Below are 11,597 nucleotides of genomic sequence, written 5' to 3'. Positions count from 1 at the left end.
TTGTTTTATTAAAACACTCTTACTTATTGTTCTTAAGAACACATCCACACAATTTATTTTATATTGTTTAATATTTATCTTTAATTCAGTGTACATACACAGCATTGCTTAGACTTGTGAATGTTTGATGCCTTTTACAGTGTACTGTTCACAATTTCTTGAGTAATAAGCTTTCAAAATATATAATTTAAATGTAACTTAAGTGTTCAAATACTCTTAATTCTTGCTGTAGCCTATGTGTTTCTTTAGCTCAGACAGTAGAGCACGGCACTATAAACGACAATATTGTGAGTTCAATTTCCAGGGAATGCACAGAACTGACAAAATGTAAACTGTTATGTAATGCTTTGAGATCAGAATTATTGCTTCCTGCTGCTTGTGTTGAGTCAGATTGAGTTTTTGTAGTATTTCTGTGCATCTTTTTAAGAGGTTTAGACTCTTCGCAGATGGGCTCAGGTTTTCACCCTTATCTTAAATTCAGCAGCCAGTCACACTTTTACACACGTGTGTATGTGTGTAAAACCTTGTAAGTGCTGAGTAATCTTCCATTTGGCCAGAGTCAGAAAAAGCAAACCTCCCTCGTATTCCTCCCACTTCTTCCACTTCTCTCTATTCTTTCATCTCTCTCCCTCCTTCCTTCCTTCCTTCCTTCCTTCCTTCTGTCCATAGGTATTTCTCAGGGTATTAAGGAACGCCCTGTTATAGCCAAGGTGCATGCTGAGAATTTTCACAGTTCGTGATTTGACGTGACCCTGCGATCTATTAATACCTTTATGGTAGGGTGGCATATTGTTTTGGCAGGAGATTGCAGGCGTTTTGGAGTTCGTGCATGTTTTTGTGTGAGCATTGAGGTGGGCAGTCCTTCTGTTGCGCTCCTTACACACAGCACGGCTCTGTCTCTGGGCAGGCCTATATCCGGACCCCCTCACCATGCTGAGAGTTTGTACCACAGTATCTAGAGTCTTTAAATACATACACACGTATACAGAGTTTTAAAATGCTGGCGTAGAAAACGAAAACTGCTATTTAAAACTAAAAAACCTTTTACACGTAACTCATTTTATGCTTCTTATGATCTCAGATCTTTTGATCTAAAAAGGCTTATGCTTCAATGCTTAAAACAATAATAATGATAATAATATAATAAAATAATAATAATAAATTGTGCCATCCTATGATTTTTAACAACATTTTTTTTACACAAAACAAAATCAAGTGCCCAGCATACATGGCAAGTCATTAAGTACTATTTTAATTGCATCTAGACATAGACATTATTGTTTCCAATGTATTTATTTTTTATGCACATCCCTCAAAGCTTAAATATCCCCTCATCAACATAAATCCAGAAACTGGTGTTCATTTTAAATCATATTACACTTAATATTATTTTGCATGATCATTAATATTATTAAAGCAGCTTTAAAACATAAAACAAAGGTGATTCTGAGAAATATAGATTGTGAACTGTAAGACAGAGGATTGTATTGTTGTAAAGAAGATGGTTTTGATCATTTTTTCTCTATCTAAAATGTAGAAAATTGTAAGAATTACGTAGGTTTGTCAAGATGTTTGACTGGTATTGATTTGTTTGTTTGTTTTCATTGAAAACAGAAGCCCTGGAGCACGACTTCATATCCTGTTAATCTCATTCGTAATTTTGCATACCTAAAATTTAATGTGACCACCACTTTTATTAATAACACAGACCTGAATATAGAAATCCCAGCCCAGTTTCAGTTAAATTTAAGTTTGTCTAAATTAAAAGAAACAAAGTCATATAACTCAAAACAATCAAACAATTCAGATTACCAAAAAAACAAATGTTTCAGTTTTTTGAACTGAAAAGAAAAAGAAAGTTCTAAATACTCATATTCATATTCAAGTTCATTTTATTTTAACTAAGTTAAGTTTGCTCTACTCAAACCAAATAACTATTTTGAGCTTTAGGGTTTACAGTGCATACATAAATGTTAATGAATCACACACAAACCACTCTAGCCACAGATGTACACACACACAGGTGGGAAGTCATTAGCTTGTGCCAGCCTGCAGGGAGTGTATGTGAACCTGAGCACCTGTTCAGAATGATTATATTAGTTGTTCCCATTGTTTGTCTGTTTTTGTGTTTGCGTGGGTGTGGGTGTGGGGCATTTGGTGATTCCTGTAGGTGTGAGGTGTTTTAAATACCTAATATTCCTTAAAGGGCCATAACAACCTATGCTGTAAACATAATCTCCAGTAGGTCATTGCAGTGTTTCATCTGTTTGAGCCTTTTGTAGAGTCACACACTGACACACATATCCATGTCATCCACTCCTCACTGACTCCACTGGCTATGGAAGAGAGTGGAACATCGGGTTAATGTTCTTCCATCTGGTTTCTCTCAGGTCCTCTTAAGCCAGGTACACAGACTGAGGGCACTGGATTTGTTGGGGCGATTTCTGGACCTGGGCCCTTGGGCCGTCAGTTTGGTGAGATACACAACTAAGATTTGTTTTTTGCTTTCATTATTTCATTATTGTTTGTAGCCTTTTCACAAGAGTACATATGTTAGTTAGGTAAACTATGCACAATATGGTTAAATGGCAGAAAACGTTCAGCTACCTTGTGTCATCCTAGTCTTTTTTTTCTCTCACTCTGACTCTTCCTCTCACTCTCCTCTCTGCAGGCTCTTTCAGTGGGGATTTTTCCGTATGTGTTGAAACTGTTGCAGAGTTCAGCAAGAGAGCTCAGGCCTCTTTTGGTCTTCATATGGGCAAAGATCTTGGCTGTAGATAGTGTACGTAAACCATTTTATCTCTTGATGACTCACATGAGTCCCAGTTAAACTCCTGACAGCAGTTTTAAGTAAATGTTCACCAAAAGAAAGACGAAGAAAGAATATATAAACAGATGAAAGTGCTTTTTATGGTCTCAGAAGTGTGTATTACATTTCTACGTTCTTTGTTTATTTTTCTCCTGTTATTTCTTTTGCTATATCTAAGAGCTTTTCTGAAAGACTCGAACTGTAAACATCAGAAACATTCTGATTAGCATAGGCCCTTAAAGTCAGTGTGAATTCAAATGCTATTAGAATTCTACTTCCATAATGCGTCATACTTCTAAGTGAAACAGGAAATTCACAGGAAAAAAAAAAAAACAAAAACATCTAGGATAGGACAAATTTTTTCCATCAGTAGCTGACTGGATGGTGAAAAGTAGGCATCACATAATGCAAGACATGAACCAAGTATAAGTTTGCTTAATGCGCTAAAAAAAAAAAAAGTAGCTGTTTGGCTGTCGGTTTACTTTTATCCAATAGCTGTTGTAGCGTCTGCGTAGAATCATGCATGATCTTTGGGGTTTTATCCCAGGTCAACAAGAGGCAACAAGTATTTCCTCACAGTCGTGTGCCAGTTCACAAAGTGGGTAGAATGCCTCCCAGCACCCAATGACACTGCTCAAACTACAGCATACCTCCTGTTGATCACATTTTCTCCAGGTTCGGGCTGCCGCTGAGAGTCAGCTCAGACAGAGGCACCCAGTTTCATTTATTAAATCCCTTATATTCACAACTGATTGTCTCTGTTTGCTGCTCACAATTCGAAGTCAATGAATGTTCGAACCCTTGCTACATATGCTAAATTACTGCTAGCACTGCATAAATAAGGAAAGTTATTCTTCCTTGGCCAGGAAAATAATCTTTCTTTAAATTGATAAATGATTATTTTGTCTGCTCGGTGGACGGACAGATCAAGTAATGGTAATATTGATTCTGCTACAGTTAATTCGAAGATATAATCTAAATATTTGTTATTAATCATAACCAGTTATTGTTAGTCATAAATATTTCCCTGTTGAGCTGATTTACAACACTGTATCACCATGGATGTGTATGGATGTCAACAGAAAGTCATTTCAGAGAAAGTTTTTTTTTTGTTTTGAAGATTACAAAGTAAAACAACTGCAACCTTTCTATAGAATTAAAAAGAACTGATGCATTGTTCATTAGACCAAGATCTTGCATTAAGAAATTTTAGTTTGTTTGTTTGTTGTTTTGTGTTTGTTTTTACTGATTTGTAAAGGCTATATTGATTTTTATTTCTAAATAATAAAAAAATAAAATAAATCAACATGAAATCAAAATTGTTCCTATTCTCTTTTTAATGCACATTCCTGGTCTTGTGAACGATTCATCTGTGCATGTTAATTCAAAAGATTTGTCATTTTAATGAAATTAATATGACATTCTTTGAACATTCAGAGTGTATTTTTGTACATTGGAGTCTGGAAGGGCAGTGGAAATGAAAGTGGTTTGCCATCTGTCTCTGACTGTAGTGGTTAAGACACCTGCAGAGATAGATGATCATTCACGCACATCCCTCACAGAGACTGCAGCACTCAAATCAAAACACACTCTAATGCTGCTGATCTGGCTACTGAAAACACGTTTTTCTTTCAAGAAATATAGGAAAATTCTTATGATTGGCTTATCAAATCCAACAGCAACTCTAGCGAATTTATATTAAATTAAAGGCCAAACTCAGCCTGTAAACAAGACCCTGTGACTATACCTAATCCGAACTGTCAAATTTTAGTACTAAACTGAAACAGTTCATTCTATTTTATTTTGATCAAAGAGATCCAGATGCACAGCTCTTCACAACTCTGATGCAGAGATCATTGCTCTCAGATCTCATTGACACCTGCGTCAATTCAAAACTCCTTTCAGTCACGAGACGTGCAAGCACCATTTAAAAAGTATTGACGTCAAACCTGGCGTGTTTACTTGCAAAGACAGTTGGACTTAACACAATAGAATGGAATAGGGAATAGGGGGTCTTAGTCATGCCATCTTAAAGGGATAGTTCACACAAAAATGAAAACTCTCATCATTTACTCACCCTCATATCATTCCAAACCTGTATGACTAATTCTACTCATGCAAAACACAAAAGAAGATATTTTGAAGAGTATTTGGAACCCACTGACATTCATTGTGTAAGCAAAAAAAATAAATAAAGGGTTACTTCACCTAAAAATTTAACTTTTGCCATCATTTACTCACACTCATGTTGTTCTAAACAGTTGCTGGTAGCCTTCCATCATTTTTTTTTTCTCCACACAATGGAAGTCAGTTGATACCAGCAACTGTTTCGTTACCAGCATTCTTCAGATTATTTTCTTTTGTGTTTAACAACAGAAAGGGTCCCACTTGCAAAACTTGTGTACGTAGTATGTAACCACAGTGTAAGTACACATTGGTATATATTATCTAGAGCTGAATATTTCTGTAATTACACACATGTAACAACCCTCTGAATGGTTTGTGTAAGTACAAATGTGTAACAGGACATATATAACTACATTTTGTAACAACAATATGTATAAGAGTAATTGGAACAATTTGATCCAGGGGGTGGAGATGGGTAGGTTTAGGGGTGGAAATGGAATCCAGGGGGTGGAAATGGATAGGTTTAGGGATAGGTAAATAGTCCAGGTGATATGTGATTTTTTTTTTCACTTTTTCATAAAAGCATAAAACTTGTACAGTTTACAGCCCTGAACATTTTCAGAAATGGAGCCATCGCAAAAACGCCTTGTGGTCGCCTTGGCGGCCATTTTCCTTTCCGCCATTACCAAATTATGTATTTTATATCTCCTGAACCAAACATGAGGACACAGAAAGTGTGATGTCTACCCCTATATGTTTATGGTCAAGGATTACAATGATATCATATACAACAACATAAACTGTTGTGGTGAATAGTTAATGGTGAATTCAGTAACGTTGTGATAAGAATTACAATGAAATCGCAGTATCTGAGATATAGATGGAGATTTCAAGCATATTTCCTGTAAACTTAATTTACAATCACTCTCTGGGGCCAGAGTTGCCTATTATGTTAGTGTCCACAAAGGGGAAGCATTTATTTCAGTTGATACTTCCAAAGTCCCTTTAAGACAAGTCTTGTCACTCAGTGGCCATCTTTGAAACGCCTCTCGGGCATGCAATTGCAGTTTCTATCTCTTTGAATGGGGAAACACCAAATTCTCCAAAACTGTTCGCCAAGCTTATGATTCAATTTCATATTTGAAATCACCAATGAAATTTGACAACAACTGTCTCATAAATGTTGTTTCTTATGCACCAATAGCATTAAAAAAAGCTTATTTTTCAGGCTAGAGCAGCCAATGTGCATGCGCAGTCCTAAGCACGCGTCTCCAGAACGCTGACAGTTTCTATAGCAACTGGGACTTCTAACGGCAGCTGCAGTGATGCAATGACTTTACCGAATAGCGATTGGCTCTTTTACTCAGAAGGCAGGGCTTCCTTCAATGGAGCAGCCATATTGAGCATTGTATTTTTCCCCCATTCAAAACTATACGAGTGACACGTCTTGGGCATTCTATAGTCTCTGATACTTCTCAGTGCAGCCTTCCTTCTTGATGAACTGTCACTCTACTGTCACCTTGGTAAAAGTCAACACTCTACCTGACTCTACATTTATTCATTTAGTAGACACTTTTATCCAAAGTGACTTACAATTGAGGAATACAACATGCAATTCATCATAAAGAGGCAAATAAACACAGGAAGTGCTCGTAATACAAATTTTTAGACATCACTCAGATTAGTACAAGCTAGAACAGGGAGGGATTAAGGAAATTGAAAGTGAAGGTTCTTTTTATTAAATTAGGATGCAGTCATATGTTTACGAAAGAGAGATTTTTCAGCTGTCGCTTGAAATTGTCAGGGATTCAGCATTCCAGATGGGCGTGGGAAGACCATTCCACCAGCATGGAACGGTAAACGAAAATGTTCTGGAAAGTGATTTTGTGCCTCTCATTGATGGTACCAGGAGGCGTCGCTCACTTGTAGATCTCAGGCTTCTGGAGGGGATGTAGATTTGTAAGAGTGAATGGAAGTAGGAGGGTGCTGAGCCTGTGGCTGTTCTTTCTTTATGCAATCATCAATATCTTGAACTTGATGCGAGCTGTAACCGGCAGCCCAGTGCAGGGAGATAAAGAGAGGTGTGATATGGGCCTTTTTGGGCTCGTTGAAGATCAGACGCGCTGCTGTAGTCTGAATCATTTGTAGAGGTTTGATTGTACATGATCGAAGTCCGGCCAAAAGAGCATTGCAGTAGTCCAGACTAGAAATCACAAGGGCCTGAACAAGAAGTTGTGCAGCATGCTCTATTAGGAAGAGCTTGGTCTTTCTGATGTTGTGCAAAGCAAATCTGTGTGCAGTGTGGTCCTTGAAGGTCAGCTGATCATCAAAGATTACACCAAAAATTTTGACTGAACTTGATTGGATAATTGTTGATTAACCTAGCTGGATGGTGAAATCATGTTATAGAGTCGGAGTGGCAGTGAAGACGAGAAGCTCAGTCTTTGCCATGTTGAGTTGTAGGTGATGTTCTTTCATCCAAGCCTGAGATCCGTGCAGCCAACTTTGGAACGTCTGGTTGAAATGAGCGATAAAGCTGTGTGTCATCAGCCTAGCAATGGTAGGAGAGGCCATGTGCCTGTATGATGGGACCCAGTGATGTAGTGTATATGGAGAAGAGAAGGGGTCCAAGAACTGAACCCTGAGGAACCCCAATGACCAGTTGATTTGCTTTGGATACCTCCCCTCCCCAGGCCACTGTAAGGTCCACGCACTTAGCCCAAGGAAGGTATCCAGTGGTGGCTGAAGGTTTCTTGCGTGTTCGGTCTTTTCAGGGCCGATGTACGTGTACCCCACGATCACAAACTCTCCAGTCTGATCATTAGTCAGAGGTTATGGCTAACTATTTAATAGACCGCCTCATGCTTGTCATTCTTTAAATAGTGGTTCTGTTTAGCCCCCTACAGTCACATATGTAGCAACTTAGTTAAAGCTCAAACAAAATCAGAGGTTATGGCTAGCACTATGAAATATGCTAATACATCCATAGTGTTTTATCTAGCCCCCTATAGTTAGTCTAACTATATAACAACTTGAATAAAGCTTAGACAATAATCAGAGGTTATGGCTAGCACTATGAAATATGCTTATAGTTCAGTAGTGTTTTTACCTAGCCCCCTATAGTTATTCTAACTACATAACAACTTGAATAAAGCTGAGACAATAACCAGAGGTTATGGCTAGTACTATGAAATATGCCCGAACCATGCTAGTACTCCAACAGTATTTTGTCTATCCCCCCACAGTTAATGCAACTGCATAACAACTTAACTAAAGTCAAGCAGTTAGTCAGAAATCTATAATCTCACCTGATGTGCCCCATGCTCCATCTAACCTGAGATTCAGTATGTACTAATGCTGGACACACATTTGCGGTAACATATGCCTTCACTTAATCTACTTAAGAAAATAATTTCAGAGTAGGTCAGAATAAAATCAAATGTAACAATTTATTATCCAGTCAGTTCACTTAATCTACTTAAGAAAATAATTTCAGAGTAGGTCAGAATAAAATCAAATGTAACAATTTATTATCAGTCAGGTAAATATGTATTATGCCAATTACATAGCCAATTCAAAAATATAAAATCAATACAAAACATAAAATTCTCAAAGATGAATCTGAGAGTAAGATTGCATACCTGACGTTTAGAAAAATACATAGCGAGTGAGTGACGTGACATGTGGCCAAGTATGGTGACCCATACTCGGAATTAGTGCTCTGCATTTAACCCATCCAAAGTGCACACAAACAGCAGTGAACACACACAACCCATGAACACACACCCGGAGCAGTGGGCAGCCATTTATGCTGTGGCGCCCGGGGAGCAGTTGGGGGTTCGGTGCCTTGCTCAAGGGCACCTCAGTCGTGGTATTGAAAGTGGGAGAGATCTAGTGGAATGAGAACACATGATCTGGAATCAGCTTTCGCAATCCGCAGGGCTTCAGTGACCGACAGTAACACAGTCTCAGTTGAATGGCTGCTTCTGAAACCTCATTGGTTAATGTCCAGCTGGTTATGCTGTTAAATAAATAATGATACCTGGTTGAAAACAACTCATTCAAGTGTTTTCGATATGAATGGAAGAAGAGAGACAGGTCTGTAGCAATCTACAAGTGAAGTGTTTAATGTAGTTTTTTTTAGCAGTAGGGTTACCCGAGCCTACTTGAATGCAGTGGGGAAAATGCCTGTGAAAAGAGATGTGTTGATGATATGTGTGAGTGCTGGTAGAATTGTAGAAGAGATAGCTTGGAGAAGGTGTGAGGGGATTGGGTCTAGATGGCTTGTTGTAGGATGGCTGGCAAGGAGAAATTTAGATACTTCTGCCTCAGTGAGGGGACAGAAGGAGGAGAGGGGAGTTTTAGCATTGGATGCGGTTGGTTTGAGTTCCTGTGTGTGTGTAGCTAAGAACTGACTACTGGTGGTTTTAGTTTTGTCTGTGAAGAATGCAACAGAATCATCAGCTGTTAAAGAGGTGGTGGAGGGAGACAGAGGAGGGAATTTAATGTTTTGAAGAGATTACATGTGTCTGAAGTGCTGTTGATCTTGTTGTGGAAATAGGAAGATTTAGCAGCATGGACTTTAACAAAGAAAGATTAAAACAAAGACTGATATATACCTAGGACAGATGGATCTTTTGATTTGTGCCATTCTGTCTCTGCTGCCCTGAGTTTGGGCTGATGTTCACAAAGAAGCATTAGTTGAGCAGCAGGGGTTGGTGAGCCTTCTGGATGAATCCAGGTCCCATTAAAGCCTGAGATACCAAGAGTAGACTGAGAAGAAATGGATGGAATGAAGTCATTGTTGACAGCTGACTGACAATTCCAGAGACCCACAGGAAAAAGAGATGGATGCAGTAGAAGAGGTGTAGATAGGGCAAAGGTTAGCAAGATTGCATTGCTGTCTGCGTTAGAGCATTGTTGAGAAAAAACAAGAATGTATTGGAAACACATGATAGATGTGGGGGAAAAGAAGGTGTAAGGAGAGTGTGTGCCGAAAGGAAAATAAAAGATACCTAAGTGCCTTGTCGGTGTCCTTGCTTGGTGGAGTTGCACAGGTAGAGTCACAGGTATTCCACATCAGTGCACAGATAACAAATAAATGCACAGCTTATCAACTCTTGAGTGAATACAGCTGTGGACACCTTGACAATTAGCACAACAAAAGCCTATAGCACGCAAATGGCTCAAATCGAAACTACGGCGGGATAGTTTGCCACTTAAGTGCAGTAAACAAGCAGTACAAAATCAAAAGCTTCTTCTTAGCCGACGACTTTTATTCTAATTACAAATATGTGCCTGGTTTATATCGCCACTCATTTGTTCGAAGTTGGTGTTTCTAAATTAGGCCGAGTTCTACAGGACCACAGGCCTGCTCTACATCTGCAGCCTGTTTTTGGCGAGTAACTCATAACTAACTCTAGCGTATTCATATATAGTTTATAGGTTCATCTGCATGTAGCAGTAAGCTGTCATGAATCTTGCTTCCAAATGAATTGGAGCATAATGTATTGTTGTTGGATGTCGCAGTATTACACGCTTCTCTTAGTCTGGCCTGATGTCAGAAACGCTTTCAAATCACTTCACGTTAATTCAGACTTGTTGTTTGTAACGTTACTGGATCGGACAAAATAGTATAGTATGCGATTAAAATACCTTTGTAGTATGATACAGCCACAATGTGGTGCTGAGCATCTTTCCAGTGAAAAACTAATATCTGGGTCTTTATTAGATAGAGTGTGTATATAGATTTAACGTATTTTATTCAGTGATTCACTTTTTTTGCTTTATTTTACTATAGAAATATGGCTATTTTGAGAGAGAGAGATGAACTTTAAGTGTGTGAGTTACCTGCATCTGTGCATCTCTCTCTACAAACAATGGATCTGTGAGTTTAGTTTCCTCACTGCTGAGAAATATAATGCAGTGATTCAGTATGGAAGCTATTTTATTAAGTGCAGAAAACAAACAATACAAATATCAAGTTTCTTCTTAGCCGACGGCTGTTATTCTAATTACAAATATGTGCAATCAAAATACAAATTATAACGAAAGAAGAAAAATAGAAATAGTAAATGAAATAATCATTCTTAACAGCAAATTAAAATCTAAACAACAGAAACAGAAACAATGTATTAAGCAAACACTTAGGCACAACCGCCTACCTGATTCTGCACGAGAAGTAAGTAAAGATATACTTAATGAGAGGATTTTTTTTTATATATATATCTGAAATATTTGATTGTGTTCTTGAAAACAATATTGTATTACTGAATAAAATATTAGTCAAGGTAAAAAATGGTTATAAAAACTGAAACAGAAGTGAAACAAGTAATAGGATAGCATATGATATCATTGTAATCCTTGACCATCAAAATATATGGGTTGACATCATCTTCTCTGTCTTATCATGTTTGATTCAGAAGATATGACACAAAATACATAATTTGGTAATGGCGGAAAGTAAAATGGCTGCCATGGCAACCACGAGGTGTTTTTGCGATGGCTCCGTTTCTAAAAATGTTCAGGGCCCAAACTGTACAAGTGTACCAAATTTCATGCTTTTATGAAAAAGTGAACATATCACCTCAAGTTTTGCACATATCACCTGGACTAAAAGTGGGAGGAGTTGGATCTCAAGTTGGTGGAGTTGGTGCACCAC

General features: G+C 38.0%; 1 protein-coding gene across 1 annotated transcript in view; it reads left to right on the top strand.

Moving 5' to 3' along the window:
- The window catches only part of LOC107669526 (regulatory-associated protein of mTOR-like), a 183,514-nt gene that overhangs the window by 74,742 nt on the left and 97,175 nt on the right, over positions 1 to 11,597 (top strand). Inside the window, exons 7-8 of the mRNA XM_016461796.1 lie at positions 2,391 to 2,474; positions 2,672 to 2,782. Of these exons, the coding sequence (XP_016317282.1) occupies positions 2,391 to 2,474; positions 2,672 to 2,782 (195 nt within the window). The remainder of the gene's footprint in view (positions 1 to 2,390; positions 2,475 to 2,671; positions 2,783 to 11,597) is intronic.

This window comes from Sinocyclocheilus anshuiensis, unplaced genomic scaffold, assembly GCF_001515605.1.
Source record: "Sinocyclocheilus anshuiensis isolate Anshui unplaced genomic scaffold, SAMN03320099.WGS_v1.1 scaffold612, whole genome shotgun sequence".
Classification (NCBI taxonomy): Eukaryota; Metazoa; Chordata; class Actinopteri; order Cypriniformes; family Cyprinidae; genus Sinocyclocheilus; species Sinocyclocheilus anshuiensis.
The sequence above is the reverse complement of the archived record's forward strand: the minus strand, read 5'-3'. Positions and strand labels throughout refer to the sequence as shown.